Below are 17,399 nucleotides of genomic sequence, written 5' to 3' on the forward strand. Positions count from 1 at the left end.
TTTTAGATCACTTTGAAAACAACCTCAGCTGAAACAAAGTGCTGTACATAAATACAAATAAAACATACTTGAATAGGAGTTACGTGCTCCCTCTTACGTCTTCCAGTTCAGAGGCGAGCAGCAGCATTTTGAACCAATTAGCAAATAAACAGAAAAGGAAAACACCCACGGTCCCCCAACTTCTTCTATTGCACCAAGGGCACACCAAATGATCCGTGACATGTACAAAAAGTTACATATTTAACTAGGCATTGTCAAAACAAATTTAATCAAATCCAAATCAACATTTTGGTCTCATGTTTGTTTGAATAAAAGCAGCTGTAGGTAAAGCCTATTAACACCAACAAGGGTGGTGCTGAGTGTTAATCAGATGGAATTTTAGGCAGAGTTTGAAGTGCACGCATGTGGTTGTGGGAATTTGAAATTTCTGAAAACACACACACACACACACACACATGCACACAACGGATTCATTAGCGATCCTCCCTGCCAGGCAAGAAGCAAAGATAAGTGAAAGCACCGCTCACCGCGCTGCCTCTCATTCATTTGCACAGCTCCAATCTGGAGACCAAGCTAAGTGGCTTATTGAACAATTTTCAATGGCTGCCTGGTTGACTCGCTGCTCCCTCGCTCATTGTCGCCAAAGGATGCGTTTGTCCTTCGTTTGTAAAGGCCAGTATTTTGAGTGCACAGTAGTGCATTGAGTATGATTTATTTATTTATTTTTTTAAACTAATAATATATTTTTAAAAAAAGCTCAAGGTAAAGAAAAATCCAAATAGAATCCCAATCCACAAAGTTCAATGTCATTTGTACATTGTTTCTTCACACTTGACACGCACGCACTTGTTTATTTGCAGCTCTGCATTCAAGCTAATGGTTGCTATGGTGTTCCGGCATCGTGCCGGGTAGTATGTGCGGCCTCTAACAACACGCGTGCACATAATAACACAAAGTGAGAGAGCCTGGATAATACCGTCGTAATTAGTGTCGTGCCTAATCAGTTTTTACTTTTCATGTGCCGTAGTCGGGCACAACAGGCAAAACAAAAGCAGCCCGAGCATGCGGCTCTCCCCCTCTAATTACAAATATATCCAATTAATTACACACAAATACACGCACAATTCCCACTTTCATCGGCGGCGAGGAATGCAAAGCAGTCTGGACACACAAGACCGAACGAATAATAATTAGTCACACAGTGACATCATGCATATGTAGCGCAAGTATAATTCGGACTAAGGGACGAATCTGAGGGCGAACTATTTCGTTATCAGCATCCATCAAGTAAGAAGCGACTGATGTCTGGAGGAAATCAGCTTTTTTATGTTTTTTATCAGCTCGACAGCTGCGTCCGAGGTCGTCGGACGTCTGCGTGAGAACCAGCGAGGCTGGTGCCGCTGCTATTGTACAGCACCGGTGACGGTCATAATTGTGCTCGCTGCCCCTCCACGCCTCGAGGTCAGCGTCTTGAGAACCCGGCGGCGCTCCTCAGCCATTGGTAGCCTGACGCCCGAGTGTTTTTGTAGCGCTCGTTCCGGCCCGCTCAATGGCAAAAAAGCACCGTGAAGTTGGACGTCAGTGTGTGTCAATGACTCCTCTTCATGGACTCCTCCATTATAAGCAGTTGAATAGGCGTCACTGGCATTCTGACTCACACAGACCGTCACTTCAACATTTTTATGCGCCCTCTCCCCAAAGGTTGATTAGCCACGGATTCTTTCAGAGTGTATGCGTGCCGGAGAAGCATTGTCCCCACCCTTATTTGAGTTTTGACCACCCTCCTGACCCCCCTGGGATGACTGACAGAGCTTTTGTCCAATTGAGAAGAGTCGCTCAGGCACCCGGCTGTGGCTTTGATTTTGCTTTGAGGCAGAGTTTTTTTGTGGATTCTGTAAAAAAAAAAAAAAAAAAAGAGAGAGAGAGAGAAAAGAACGTTTCAGACGCCGATTCGGGTCTTTGCCTTGCACCTTTGATCACAAGTCTGAGGCCTTTTTGGCTCGACAGAGTTCTGTCCATTCCTTCAGCCCGGTGACAGTGACTTTTGTCCCGCGTTTTAGCTTTGCAGGCGAAATGTCATTGTGCTTTGGAGTACAGTGATTTCAATGGCCCATATCCAGAGGTGTGTAGAGTTGCCAAAAAAAATTACTATAGAATAATATGACTCAAGTAAAGGTAAAAAGTAACCTTCTGTTTCATTCCTCCCAAAAAAAAAAAGTCTTCCAACTTGAACCTTTATCTTCAGTGCTCTTCATACATTTGCTTCTACAGCGAAGAACAGCGAATTCCAGTGGTTCTAATTGAGTAAGAGAAACTGCAATTTGCATTTACGTGCTGCGGTTCACCTGCTGGTTCAAATCCACGGAACATTACATTTTGCCAACGCAGACTGAAACAGCCTTTCTGTATGTTTCTCAAGTTCGAAGTGGAGTTCTTGTAGGCCGAAATGTGGACATTTTTAGGCAGACGCACATGACGGCACATGGCATAGCATTTTCTATCCCACTTATCCTCACTCACTCGGGTCATGGGATAGCTGGAGCCTAAAAGTCAGGTAAATATAGATTTCTGCCATGTTTCATGCCCGTATCTCACCATTGTTTAATAAACAGAAGTCAAAGTTCAAAGTCGTGATTTCAAGCTAACGTCTCGGGATTGGTCTTGAACAGAATAATACTGCCTGGAGTAATCGTCATAGCTTGGATGTAGCACAGCAGACGTCGTGTTGTTCTTCTTTGGACCACAAACTTGATTGCAGTCAAGTAGCCTTAATTGCTACAAGACAACATTCAATGGCCAGAATTGTAACAATGAATCCAAGGCATTCCTCGTTTAATCCTAAAACAATACGATCCCAGAACTGGCTACAGCGGTATTAGTCGTCTTTTGTAAAGCCAGGGTGAGGTCATCAAGCTCCCGCTGAGTTCACCCTTTTCCCACTCTTGGCTGCCTTTTTGAAAAGAAAATTGTGTGGGGTTTTTTTCCCAGTAGGGCTAATAATAATATTCATATCAGCAGGTAATTACTGTTCCTTCAATAGAAAGTTAATCCACGTGTGCCCGTTCCGTTATCAGACGGCATACCGGCGCAGCTTTGGAGGAATGCCCGTAGGAAAGGCCCAAATTGCTCTTTTATTCTGGGATGGGGGAGACACACACACACACTTGTGATATTTAGCGCACTCACCTATTTCTCACACAAACACACACCTGTCTCACCTTACGCTAACATTCAATGGCTGCGACCTATTATTAGAATCATCCGTGAACCCCCCCATGGCCACAGTCTGTCTCCCAGACCCAGACAGACTTGGCTGGGGCGGATGAAAGACCCCCTGTGACCCCCACACCCCCCTGCCTCATTAAAATGCTAAAGAGCTGCAGGAGGATAGGAAGACTAATCCTCACACCTGTTACAGTCCTTGAGCCCTCACCTCCTTTGGACGTAGACACCCTGGACACACACACATGCTTTCAGATGGCGGCAAGTGGAAATTCGTTTTTCGAGCAGAGTAAAGGAAATGAAAGGAGAACGAGGAAACTTGCAGCAAAACACAACCCAATTGACTGTCTCATCAAGAAACGACGTACAGCACAACCGTGTTAGACTTAATAACATGACTAATGTGCATTTCAATTGTTCATGTGCATGTGCACCTTGGCTTCACAGTTCTTTCGTCGTTCAAGCATCCCAACTATGAACCGTGTCATTTAATTTTCTGTGGAGCAGCATGCAAACATCCTATCTTCACAGTCCACCACGCACAAATTAAATAGAACTAGCCTGTTTCTTAATAATTGAGGACAATGTGCGTGCTGCTTCTTGGCTTTTTCAGTTGATGACTTATTTTTTCGTAGCTTCCTCGGCCCCATCGCAGCAACGGAGCGCCTCCGAGCTCGGGTTTCGCAAATGTCGATTTGTGCGATGGTCGCTTATCGTAGAAGGCTGCTCTTTGTCTCACCGGCCAACAACGTGCATCTGCACAACGTCGTAAACCCGCTCGTTCGGCTCAAGTGGGCGCCTAAGAAAGCAGATAAATCAGCCGGGCGTCACACTCACGCTGAACGTGAACGTGATAGTAACACAAGAGATGATTTAGTCATTATGCGCGACACTTTCTGCATTGGAATGATGAAAGACATGCGGCGCTCGGCGATGAATGGGATGTTAGTTTGTTGTAGCAGAGTGTTATCTTTCCAACAGACACCTACGAACGCAGCGTCAATGCCAAGACCGAGGCTGTACATCCATAAAGCAGTGACAGCAGGAAGATGAAAGGGCCAGGGTGATCCGGGTCAGGAAAGACTGTCAGGTCCATAAATAGCCCTTTAGGGGAGCATGCCCTCAATGTTTTGAGGGCACTGTATCATCAATAGTCACATGGCTCAACTTGATGCCTCTCTCAGAGGTGCAATCATCTTCTTAGCAAACTGAGTGACTAATCGCCAATTCGTGCTATTGCTAGTCACGGAGAGCCCCCAGATCCTCTTTTTTCCGAGTTGCATTTTCAGGAAGTTTGCTACAGGGATCTCACGTCAATCTTCCTCGTTTGTATTCTGCCAGAGTCGATCCGGCTTTGGCTTTTTGGACAAACACGTCTGTGGGAAACATGGCAGACAGCCGCTTTCCTAATCTTTTTGGTGGGAAAAGTGTTTGACTCGTGTCACGCCGTGTGTAGCGTGGTGTCTTGACTAAACATGCATGTTTCGACTATATTCCCACTCCTGTGTGCGCGCATCCTTTTTTGTATCACATGCGTGCTTTGTCCCTCTGAGCTGCGGATATTTCCCATCAGCCCCCTTACCGCAGTGCACCGCGCAGGTTAGCCACGGAAGGGTTCTGGAATCTCTCTCTTTCCCTGGCTCACTCCATCTTCCCCCCCAGATGAATCGGAGCAGAGATGAAAAGCTTTCAGGAATGCTGGCAGACAGGCAGTGCTTTGCAGTAATCTAACCTGGGGAGGATGAAAGCCAGCTGGGAAGCTGGGACCAGAGTAAAGGGAGGGGGGGGGGGGGGGGGGGGGGGGGGGGGGATTGATATGAGTGGTGTAAGGTGAGAGGATGAGAACAACAGTGTGAAGTTTTGGGAAAGAGGGAAGGATAGAAAGTGAAGGGAATAAGAAAGAGTAGAGCTTCCCTGGCTAATGGGCTCGACAGTAGAGTCAATATTTGTTCGACTGTCCCGTTCAGACAAGAGTTGCAGAAACTGCGACTTGCATTCACATAATTAGATGTGTGGCAAAGTCACCATTGCTTTGAATGTGCAAAGGGTCAAGAGTCGTGGGCGCTATGATGCCTTTTGGTCGGACGTTTAGAAGGAGGAACTGAGAAAGGAAGCTTCAATATCGAGCGTTCGCCAATTTCACTTTCTGTTGCGTCAAAAGTAATAATTTGAGTGCGGCTGTTCTCACGCTCACTTAGTGTAAAACGGATATTTTGACAGTTACTTGGAGAGAAACTTAACTTCTTGAATGTATGCACTGAAAAGAATAGAGCCTCAGCCCACAACTGTAAAAGGTTTGGAATCGTGGCTTCATGTAGCGTTTCAGTAGCGGATTTTACCCATGTCTCTGGTGGTTATGCCTGCATCGGGCTGTTATTAGCTTCATGCAACAACAATCAATTGGACAGCTCGCACTTGATCTATGTTTTCACACACACACGTTCTACTATTGCAAGGGCAACGGTGGCGGTCGGGGTTCAAATGCAGTGAAAACGCAGCGTGAAAATGTGGGGTGTTGTAATTACAGTAAGTCGGCGTCGGTATGGAGAGGCTGACGCACGGCGTAATTGCGGCTGTCACACGGACGCCAGGCGAAGTTCAAACTCCACGCGGCGGAACAAACCCAATTGCGACAGCGCTGGCTGAACACTGGAGTGGCGTGCAGTGCGGCGCCGTTGTCGCTCAAAATGCAGTTGGCAGTCGGCTGAGGGAGCACGCTGTCTGTTTTTCTTCTTTAAATCATAATGTAGGTGGAGCGGGCCTGTCGCCGGCGTGACAAATCCCTCCTCGTTCACCTTGTACTCGCGGCACCGCAATGAGCGAGGCGCACCCGAGTGGAGCGCTTCCCCACCTAATTGAAATTTGGAGGTATAAGAGGATTTCTGCACAACGCCAGCTGACAGTCCCCATTCACGGAATATCCTCTTAGACTTCTTTCTCTCCTCTTTGTGTCTGTGTGTGTCTCTCCCAGAGAAAGAATTCACTTTTATCTGTCTTCAAGCGTTAGCGAAGCTTACAGCCCCCCTCTATCCAGCGTGCGGCAGGTTTTTGTCATTGTGGCTCACTTGGTTTACCTGCTTGACATGTGTCATTGGTAAGAATGCAATATTGAGGCTGGAAAGACAGAACTGTACATCCACAATGTTTTACTTTACACAACATTATACATACGTAGAGCATGTGGCAACACCCTTCAAATGTAGCCTTTCGGAGTATCATCGGGAGCACACTTGCACGCTTGCTCCTTGATTTGTGGGCTTATCTTTGTGATTAGATAAGCAACCGTGCTGAAACAACATGCTTGCTCATTTGAGCTACATCGTGACGCCTCCGTTGTCATGCACAATACATTGCTGATGTGCTGTGGCGTAATGTACTGGCGTGAAACTCATATGCGCCCTTGATAACGAGTTTCTAATTTTAGTAATAGGCATTTGTATTTGAAGGCTTGAATGCATTCCAACTATTTTGCCTCACAGTTGATTTTTTCTTTTTCTTTCTGTTGTTATTTCGCCTGGTGAATCAACACATGCCTTTGGGAGTCACTCCCCTTGTTTTTTCTCCATTTCATCACTCTCTGCCTCGCTTTGAATCCGACCTGCCGCCCGCCGCTGTGCCAGCAATGCAATTTTGCACCTCAGTGGGGGAAACGGCTCAAACAGTCGATGCGGTGTGCCAGTCTGTTAAACAACGGAGTCAAAACAGGAAAAAAGAGGAGCTGAGGAAGGGATACAAAGAAGAATCAAGTGGCCTCGGGGCAGGCGACAGGGGGATATACGCACGGAGAACACAGGAATTCACACCTGCTTCTCTCTGAGGAATTGGCTACGAGGGGCTTCGCTTTTTAATTAGAAACTTTGGAGGCAAAAATCATAAATCACCGGCGTGTGCCAGTGAACGGGAGGCGGCCAACTACTAACAAATTTGCACAAGCGAGGCACTTAATGACTTTGTGGCTGCGCGGGAGCTTCACAATGCACATAGAGTACGAGCCACTACATTAGCTACTGTTGTACCACAAACCAAATAAAAAAATATATAGTATGTTAATCATAACGTCATATAATTTTTGTCTTGTGTGAGGATAAGAAAGTAGACCTCGCACTTGCACAAGGCAGATGATAACTGCTTGTTCATGTGTGTACATCTGATCGAGCCACAGGAGAAATAGGCAGACACTTCTCTCATTATTCTCAAAATGCTTTTCCTGTCTACTAAATGGTTAACATGAGTTAGTACCTCATGTTAATGTGTGCTCCATGTAAAAGCCTTGATTATACTAAAAATAGGATCGTTCATGGATAGCAATGTTAGAAATTGGTGCACAAATGTCACTGGGACTCTGTGTGTACACCATGTGTGTGTGTGTGTGTGTGTGTGTGTGTGCGCGTTGTGTTGATGGTAGTGTGTGTGGTAATAGGATCCATGCTGCTCTCAGACAGCGTCTGGGCTTTCGGCTTCCCATCTATTATTCACGCACACACACAGACTCTCCCTGTTCTATCACTCTTCAGTAAACTTTGTCTTCTAAATTTGTTCAACGGCATAAATTGGATGGTGTGTATTTTCTCAACATTTTCTTTGAGCGTTTTTGCGTGAATGTTTATCTTCATTGAAGTCAATCGCACCTTTGAACTCGATGAACCGCACTGACGTCCTGGTGAACACGCTGAAAATTAGTATCGAGCGGCGACAAGAGGCCAGAGCGATAAGCAGTTAAAGGCAGAGATAGTCTGCAATTGGGGGGCTGAGGGTCTAAAGTCATGCCCTCACCTTCCAACTAAAGCTGATGCTAGGATGTCAATCGGTCATTATCAGGCTGAGCTCGACTCAGCATCCTGTCTGAGTGAGCTGCTGATTGATGGTCTGATGGAGATAAACCTATGGGGAGACATCATTACATGAAGACGGGCATCGGGGGTGTTTTCTGATCAAAGTCCGTCACCAGAAGAGCTCAAATTCATACAACATTCCTGTTCCTATTCTCGATGTGCGCATCTCCAGGTCATCATGGGTCACGGATTCTAGTTCAAAAGGCAATCTGATCCTCTTCTCGTTATGTTCCATCAAAGTGGCGACGGGGGAGGCAGGATGTAGTCAGGGTGAAAGAACGCTGGGCTTTCCGTTGTTGCTTACATGGGAAGCAAAACGGTATTTTGAGTTGCATTTTTGGTCTGAACTCAAACATTTTGGACCGAGACCGCCTGTGGAAAGGCGTTGGGATCGCTAGTGCGAGTCCAATATGCCGAATCATATTTGGAGCAAGTTACTGTACATAAACTCAATGGATGGACGTGAAAAGACACCCACGCAGCCTTCCAGCGAGCAGGTCAGTAGTGCTGCTCAAGGAACGACGACATCCAGAAACTGTGACTGCTGTGTCGCCTGAAAGGTCGACTCCTGATTCTACACAAAGGGTTGATTTGGTGCCTGCGATACTCCAGTGGGGGTAACTGTGTTGACTTGTTTAATGGCTCCCAAAGCCTTTTAACTTTCACACAGTGGCCTGCGGTCACAAAAATATAATGGCCTGCGTGCCACTCTTGGAGCAGGGCCACCAGGTTGCTCCACTAATCGAGACACAGGTGGCAATACGCGGCTCAAATTATGCCCTTGCCTTCTCCGTCGGCCCAGCCCGGCGCTGCTGCTGCTGCTGCTGCCTCCAGCAGCGCCTCTTATCGGTCTCAAGAAAAAAGAGGAACTGCAGTGGAAATAACTGGGTTGAAAGAAAAATGAGTTTTTCCCAGCCAGGCTAGATATTTGTCAGTATCAAACGAGGACCGCTACCTGCCACCTCCAACATCCTGCTGTGGCTCCTATGAGGCAATAAAAGGGTGGTATTGGGTAAACAAATAGGGGAAATAGCATAGAATGAGACATACCTGAGTGATGGAATTGTGCAGATTATACAGAAGAAGTCTGGGGGATCAAACACGCTGAAATATATTGGTAAGTGAGGTTTTGGAGTGTTTCTGTGAATTTTAGTTCTCGCCATCCAGAAGTGAGAGCCCTCTCTGGCTTGTTATCTCCATTCTTGTTTCACGCCGAAGGTGTTTGATGGCGTTCTCAAGTTTTTCTACATAAAACTCAAGCAAGCATGTGTTTATGGACCGCGACACAGTCATGCTGGAACGGAAAGGGCCTTCCGCAAACTCTTCCCACAGGGTTGGAAGCATAAAATTGTCCGAAATGTCCTCTGTGTCTCGGCCAACTCCAAGAACAACAAGCCAAACTTTGAATTTGGCACAACGGAACACGTCAATTTAATGACTTAAAGAAACGTGCTCCACTACTTTTCTTTTCAGCAAGATGGAAACGAGAATAATACTTGGAAAGTCCATAATTCTTCCGGGCCGAAGCATCCATGCACCTGCAGGTGGTCCACTCAAACTGACACCTGTGCTGGAAGGAGATAGAGGCACAAGAAGGAGAGCTGTGAAACACCCCACGCCACTTACTCCCGAGGCAGCGATAACAGGCGGCCCTGCCATTCACCTCTTTGGAGCCAAAGGAGGGCGAGGCTGAGGAAGAAATGAGTTGGGAAGCCTCCAGACACATGTCCCCTTTCACGTCCAACACCATCAGCCCTCACGGTAACTCTCTGGTTCCTTCTCCGCTGTTCTCAGCAGTGGGAGGAGGTTAGATTAGCAGGCCACACGCACCTGGGGGCTAACTACTAGCACACCTTGAATGCCACGGCGGTCAGTCAACGAGCCGGGGGTTCCCCCGCAGCTCTCGCTGGCGTGGTGTCAGATCCCAGATGAGAGGTGATGAAAACCTGGGTGGGCAAACAGAAGTTCGCATGCAGTGTACCTGCCTGTTAAGATGTTTTCTTTTTTTCCCACCTCTGTTTTGCCGTTCACAAATAATAGCCGTAAAGGTCATACTTTCCTCTCAGCTTCCACAATGGCGGTGTCGTTAATTTATTCAATGACAATGACATTGAAACACACTCTCCTGTCTTGTGCTGTCCTAACTGCAGTATAGCAAGCTAAAACAAAATTATGTACAGTGTATAGTGCAATCAAAATTATTGACATATCACCTGCAGCACTTGCTCCCAGCTTTAGCGGTAAATACAATATTTATTTCTCTCAAGCAATAGCGTGACACATTGGCGCTAATACCCTCAGATTAACGTCAAATCAGCCACGTGTCCATCTTGCCTGAAGCCACACGTTGGCAGTATAGCAGAGTGTTTGTTCCAGTGATGATTGACGTTGTGAAATAGATCCAGGCTTTTTTCCCTCGTATTTTTATAGAGCTGGACAAATTCTGGCAATCAGACCACCACTATTATATCGCTGTCGGAATGAATGGAGTGTGTGAAGAGACGCGTCGTGGCGGCGATGTGTTGTTTTTTTTCTCCCCATCTCCTTAACAGTCGGTGTTCCTCCCCGTCGTCTACCTGATTAACAAGCTGTGTTTGCTTGACAAAGATGCTCAGAACAGCCATCAGGTGTTTTTCGGCTCTGCTGACCAGGATATGGTTAATGCAATTTCCCACAGCGCAGACGCATGTGTGCACCGGTATTCCGGAGGTTGGGTCACATTCCTCCCTTTTCCCAGCCAAGACCTTGCAAGACATTTCCCCCCAGCCCACACACCTCTCTGCAGTTGCACGACCGCAGGTCAGAGCACAATGACACTTTACTCAGCGCTTTTTCCGGCGTGTGTTCCAAACATGGAGGTGTTATCCGCCATTGCGCCACGCTTAGCACACTGCTTAACTCTATGACTATAGCCCCACAGAATCCATATTCCATTGCCGAGCAAGCTCACCATTCCTCTCTACGGTTATTGTTTGGTTGTCGGCTCAGCGTCGCGCCGGAGCCCGCGGCAAATTGATTACGCGTAGAGTCCGAGGAAGTTTCCTATGTGCCTTTTGTGGCATTCGCTGCCAAAATGTGGAGGCAGCGAGAGGGTAATCCCGCGGCTTTCGCAGCGGAATGGCTTCACTGACAGCATCGCTCCTTCTGCTAGCTGCTAGACCTGCAGAGAGTCAGATGAAACATTATTATTCCCATTGAAGGCTGAAAAAAGACCATCTGCACAAGTGGTGTCATTAGTTTTTTTGTTCTGTTGTCAGTATGTCACACATTCTGCACTTTTAGTCTCTGAAGGCCTGGAAAGTAATATATTCTTTTTTTTTTTTTTTTTTTTTGCGAGTCACGCATGTGTAGTTATTCCAACTGCCACGAGGGGGATACAGGAGATGGTCAGAGTGTCTCCCACACAGTCTGGTCACAGAGCAATGGATGAGCACTCTCCTCTGGGCGAGCGTCATTATCATCCAGCCACACAGTCTGGGTGTGCTTGCACTTGTCAGTGTTTTCCATCCGTGTTTACGCTCATTAGTCGGCGTCAATCAGGGGCCAAACGGATCGCTCACCTTCCCCAACCACTCGGAGGCAAAATAAAGTCAGCCCGGCAGCGGAGGCCTATTGTGTCGTGCTAATGTGATAGCAGAGATTAGCATTGTAATCCATTTAGCATAGAGCGGCTAATCCCCTTCATTGCCGTTGAAACGGAATCAGATAATGTTGGCTACCACCACCGTGGCTGCCTTAATGATTGTAGGCAGATGAAACATTAACGTTAGTATATATGAATTATGACATTGAAACATGGATGGCAGCTCACGATCAATAGCCTTGGAGGAATTGAAGGGGAGACACGTAAACACAGCTTGCATCTATAAAATTGTGTTTATGACTGCTTTAAAATTCATTCACCTGCTACTTATTAGTTCGCTGACATTTGATTCCGTCTATTTACCTTCGGTAGTCCGAGCGTGGCTTGTTGCTGGAGATGCCGCTCTCTCCTGTGGCTCATTTGCGTTCCGGCGGTCAGATTGATTGATATGCAGGAGCTTCCTGTTCAACCGCGCCATTAACCATGGATTTCTCTCCGCATTATCTGATTGCCCATTGAATTAAAACTGTTTGACACCCAAAACCTCCAAAAACTGCAGCCGTGAGGCTGGCAGAGGAGGACGCGGTAACCCTATGCTGACTACAGGAGAGTGTTGTCACACGCGTATAACGTAATTAATCGTGGAGGGACTCACCTGCTTGTGCAACCATCTGCTTCCCGTGCAATTATCTTTGCTTACCTGCGAAGCCCGCAGAGAAGAAACGAGGCACAGTCATCAAAACTTTAATAAGGCTCTGCTTCACACCTGCCCACGACTGCGTAGTCCGTCAGGTACTCAGAATCGCCCAGGAGGCTGCAGAATTGCAGTTATCGGGTTGAACTTGGAACAATTAGCAGCATTTTCTGCTGGGTAAACAAACCGAGCAGGAAGCAACCACACACAAGACAATTTGCGTTTAATGAACTTTTCAGGCATTCCTTTTTGTTGACTGTGATCGCATTCATTCCATGTGTCGAGGGCTTACTTTCCCTGGATGGAAGTGATTGTGTCGACCCAATCCCCAAATCCACTGCAAAAGTCCCTCCTAGGATTATCCCTCGGGCAATCCTCTGTTATCGTAGGGTCGCTGTACCACCTCGACTTTGGCGGCATCAAAGGTAAAATGTCAGTTTTTCCTGGATTATATGTTCTTCCATGTTTCCTTGCAGATCCGAGTGGACAGCTCGTCGCGGGCCCTTCAGTACGAGACAGTGCAGACGGTGGAAAGCGGACCGGTCCTTCGCGACATGGCCTTCTCCTCTGATCACCACTACCTCTACGTCATGTCCGAGAACCAGGTAAGATGCTCATTTACATATGCCGCAGGCCAAAAGAACCCATCTTGGTACATGGGCAGGATTTGATGCGAGCTGGAGTGAATGAAAGGGAGAGAGAGGAAGGTGTTTGTGTTGTTCACACTGTTGGAAGGTGAAATGTTGAGCAAAATGGCAGCACTCTGCCTAATGGATGCCAGCACCGAGAGACTGTGGATACCTCCATCAGGGCAAAAATAGCACCACGCAGTTTGTGGACACGCGAGCTGTATTCACATGTGACTCAGCATTTCACCCTTTATTTTATGCTCAGAGGTCCTGATCAGTCCACACCGGAATGGAAATGGGACCTTGGAGTGTGTCTGTGGGAATTTTTGTGCATTTCAAGTGCTCAGAGTAGAGAACATGGAAAAATTAGACTGGAGTTGGGTTAAAGATCCAAATAAAAGACCTCAAGGCAGAAAGAGTACGAGAATGCCGAGGGAGAGACTGGGAATGAGTGCAATAGGTCTATTTAAGATCCCGTTTTGTCACGGAATCCAATTATCAGTTCTGCAAATCTGTTAACCAGCAAAATTAGATTCCTTACTTCTCTCCTCTCTTGGAATTTAGCAGCCATAATTGGGCTCCAAGAAGAAGACACTATCGCATTAAAATGATTACCATTTCTTAATTTCCCTTTGTGTTCAATTCCCATACGTCCCATATCGTGTTACAAATTTAGCCACTTCAATTAGTGCACATTGGAAAAATAAACACGAAGTGATTGTGGCTGTCCAGTTTGGCAGTGGGAGTGGCTTCCGAGTAATTAGTCTATTAGCCTAGTTAAAGCGCGGACCTTCCGAAGTGTTTTGGGAGGCAACTCTGGGAATACTCACACAACAATGGAGGAACAAACTCACAAAACGTAGTAAGTAAAAGTATGATCAACATTAAAGTACATGCAAACAATGACTCGCAGTACTAATGTGGCGAACAGAATTAAAAACAGCCCAAGCCGTCAATAAGAGGAGGCACCGTGCTGCGTCCGGGCCTGGGACCCAGACGCGAGGAGAGCTAAAAAACGGAACGAAGAAGAAGCACACAACAGGAGGCCGAGAACAGAGCTGGTCAATTGAGCTCCATCCCCGCTGTTCTTAGCGCACCCTTGGAACGTCCTCTTCATATTCAGTGATGCCAGGCCTGTAGCGAGGAGCGATGGGTTCAGCACAGACCCCTTCTGGCTTCTGTTGAGTTCATTTGTGGCAAAAGTCCAGCATGGGACTGCAAAGGTCATTCGCTCAAGCTCTGACCTTGTGCAACTGAGTAATTAATGTCCTGTTTTATTGATCAAACTTTGCTAACATGCTCCCCCCCCCCCCCCCCCCACACGCAATGACATCAACTCAAACTGTGGTAATATAGCATTGCCCATCTGTCTCGTATACGTACTTCAAATATAGTAGCAGTCAGGCAAAACCTCTTGGACTAGTTTCTCTTTGAAGAACATCTGGAAATGGCAAAGATGACCCTAAACTGTCAGACTTCCTGTGTCAAATGGTAATCTGTTCTCAGTTGCCTTAACTAGATAAATAAAGGTTATTTATGTTTTTTTTTTTTTTTAAAGGACAATTCTACCAAATGTTGCTTACTGTCTAGATGAACATGCCAGACAACCTCTCTTCAAAGATTTTAACTCCATGAGCCACAAATCAAAAGTGAGCGCACCTCATAGCAGAATTATCTTGTAGCCGTAGGGCTGCCTCACATTCGCCGTCGAAGCTGTTGCTCACTGCTGCGCTGCTTGTGCTCAATTATTGATATTCCGTGTTGCAAATGCAGATCTGTAAGTGTGAATTATTGAGAATGTGTACGATACTGGGGTGAGATCGTTCAAAGTCCGCCGCTTCCTCCTCCCGAGAGAAATCCGACAACTAATTTGAGGCAGCACCAAAGCTGTTTAGTATCAGTATTCTTTCATTTCTACTCGACTGGTGAAGGTGTTTAGATGTGGCGTCCCAGTTGGGTCTAACAAGGAAGCGGAACACAGGCGGCGACACGTGTCAAGCCGGCAAGGAGAGACGACGTTCGAGTCGGCTAACTCGTTTTTACCTTTTGTTCTCCCTTTTAATGGCCTCTCATTGTGTGCTCCCGCAACTCTTCTCCCCCTCCGCAGATACATGCGGGCTGAAACTTCTTTCACACACACTTTGAAAGCAGAATCAGACGCTGGAGCTTTATGAGCCGATGCCCGCGGAATGAATGTCTGACATGGTTGATATGGTTGAGATGAAGGTCATTGTCCAAACATTTTATCTGTGAAGACTCGTCAAAAGTCTCCGTTGTTTTACGACCGTAATAAAATATGTGACTGTCGAGTAGTATCTCTTTTGGTAAACTTTCTAAGGATGGGCATTTGAAGACCAATCATGGTAGAAAATATAAAGAAAACACGTTTTCTTTTTTCTAATCAAACCTGAATTCAGGCAGCACGGTGGACGACTGGTTAGAGCGTCTGCCTCACAGTTCTGAGGACCGGGGTTCAATCCCCGGCCCCGCCTGTGTGGAGTTTGCATGTTCTCCCCGTGCCCGCGTGGGTTTTCTCCCACATCCCAAAAATATGCATGGTAGGTTGATTGAAGACTCTAAATTGCCCGTAGGTGTGAATGTGAGTGTGAACGTTTGTTTGTTTGTATGTGCCCTGCGATTGGCTGGTGACCAGTTCAGGGTGTAGCCCGCCTCCTGCCCGATTGATAGCTGGGATAGGCTCCAGCACTCCCGCGACCCTAGTGAGGAGAAGCGGCCAAGAAAATGGATGGATGGATGAAACCTTAATTCGAGGAGAAAATATGTAGAAACAGAAATAGATTGCAAACAACTTGGCATATCAAAGACAAATAATATATATATTTTAAAAAAAAACCTTGGTATCATCGGACATTAGCAAATTTCCCCACATAAATTTGGAACCTTTCAGTTGTGTTTTTGATAAAAAAAATTATCATCCCAGACATATGAAGAAGAGATTGTTGTCACATGTACTAAACAACCAGCACTTGCCAGAAATTCCTTCACTGTTACTGCATCGCTGACCAGTTTTCTTCTTGTCTTTTATTATTTTGGAGGGCTGTCCAGTTCTTGGTAATGCAACCGTTGAGCCATATTTTCTCCACTTGATGATGACTGAGTTCCATGATATATTTAATTCCTTGGAAATGATTTTGTACCCTTCTCCTGCAAGCTCTCTGCAGACCATGGCCTGTGCTGTTTCTGAGTGCAAAAATGTCAGGAAAAGCATACTAGAACATCTGAAATGCACATATACACCAATAAATCAGAGGCACTTTAAATGGTGTCTGTTGGAATGTGCAGTATATACAGTAGCGGCTTGGGAGTGATTTTCAAACATGCTGGCGTTTGAGAGGAATTGACGACTGTGGCGTGCAAAATAGTAGGGTTGTGTTTAATGTCAGCGTGTGCTGACGAAAGTGTGGCTAGTGATTAATTCCGACCTCTGCGACGTGCCGTCATGCTAGCAGTGGGTTGGCCGGTATTATTCCCGTCCATCGCCGCTGATCTAAATAATCATTTCGCTGTGATTGTAGCCGATCCGCCGGCTGTAATGAGCGTAACTGTGAGCTATTTAATTGGAGATGAGCGCTACACGTAGATTATGTTGGTACATTACATCGCATACATTTAACTCCCTTACATCTTATTTTTTTTGCACGCTTGCTGCCAAGCAGTGCAATAACAAGCCGGCTCAAACGGGAAATTTCGACAGGGAATCACTTTCAGCGTGTTCATTTTGTTCCTTTGCTGCAGGTGCAATGTGTTTAATTCCAAGTTCGAGATAAAGACAATTTCAAGGATGATCACGTCTCCCTCTGCGGGTTGAGCCACAGGTCAGCAGTATTGTGTCAGACGCGCAACATGAAGTGGAATTGTCTCCATGTTCCTCACTTTTCTGCATTACGCCACGTCTCTCCCTGGCACATTAAGGCATCAAGTGCACTTCAAGTGTGCTCTTGGCCTCCCTTCTTTTAAAAGCCTGATTATATTCCATCTCCGACTGCTGTACATAAGGGAGGCAGGCAGAGTGCGGGCTATAATGGCTGCCATTTGCTCATCTGAAAAACAGGAGGGAATAAAGAACGCCACGCACCGCTGTCCGTTTGGTTGTGCCCGCTATCATCTGATAACACAGTGGCACAAAGACGCCCGCCGTTTTTGATACGCCAAAAATGGCATGTGATAGGAACGTCGGCACTGAATGAATAATATCAAGAGCCGAGCTCAGTCGACTTTTTGGGGCATCTGAATGTGTGCCCCAGAGTGGGCACATCTGCCAGCGACCAAGTGTTAAATTATAAAGATACGGAGCCATTGTTTGCGGCAGTTCTGTCTGGCTGCTCTCGGCAACAAGCGTGCTGGGAGATTTGGGTTTCATTGCCACCCGTGATAAGACTGCCGAGACACACCGAAGCGACACAATGGCCTTTTTTCCC

At 46.5% G+C, this 17,399-nt stretch overlaps 1 protein-coding gene and 1 long non-coding RNA gene across 4 annotated transcripts in view; one reads left to right on the forward strand and one right to left on the reverse strand.

Moving 5' to 3' along the window:
* The window catches only part of plxna4 (plexin A4), a 123,542-nt gene that overhangs the window by 67,640 nt on the left and 38,503 nt on the right, over positions 1-17,399 (forward strand). For all 3 annotated transcript variants that reach the window (XM_061761598.1, XM_061761600.1, XM_061761601.1), the window contains one exon: positions 12,808-12,936. In XM_061761598.1, coding sequence (XP_061617582.1) covers positions 12,808-12,936 — 129 coding nt within the window. The remainder of the gene's footprint in view (positions 1-12,807; positions 12,937-17,399) is intronic.
* On the reverse strand, positions 9,584-12,786 carry LOC133471738 (uncharacterized). The gene is made up of 3 exons (XR_009786343.1): positions 11,005-12,786; positions 9,908-10,000; positions 9,584-9,838 (listed from the first exon to the last, which is right to left on the reverse strand). It is a non-coding gene; the product is annotated as an uncharacterized LOC133471738 (long non-coding RNA).

The sequence above is a fragment of the Phyllopteryx taeniolatus genome, chromosome 22 (genome assembly GCF_024500385.1).
Source record: "Phyllopteryx taeniolatus isolate TA_2022b chromosome 22, UOR_Ptae_1.2, whole genome shotgun sequence".
Taxonomy (NCBI): Eukaryota; Metazoa; Chordata; class Actinopteri; order Syngnathiformes; family Syngnathidae; genus Phyllopteryx; species Phyllopteryx taeniolatus.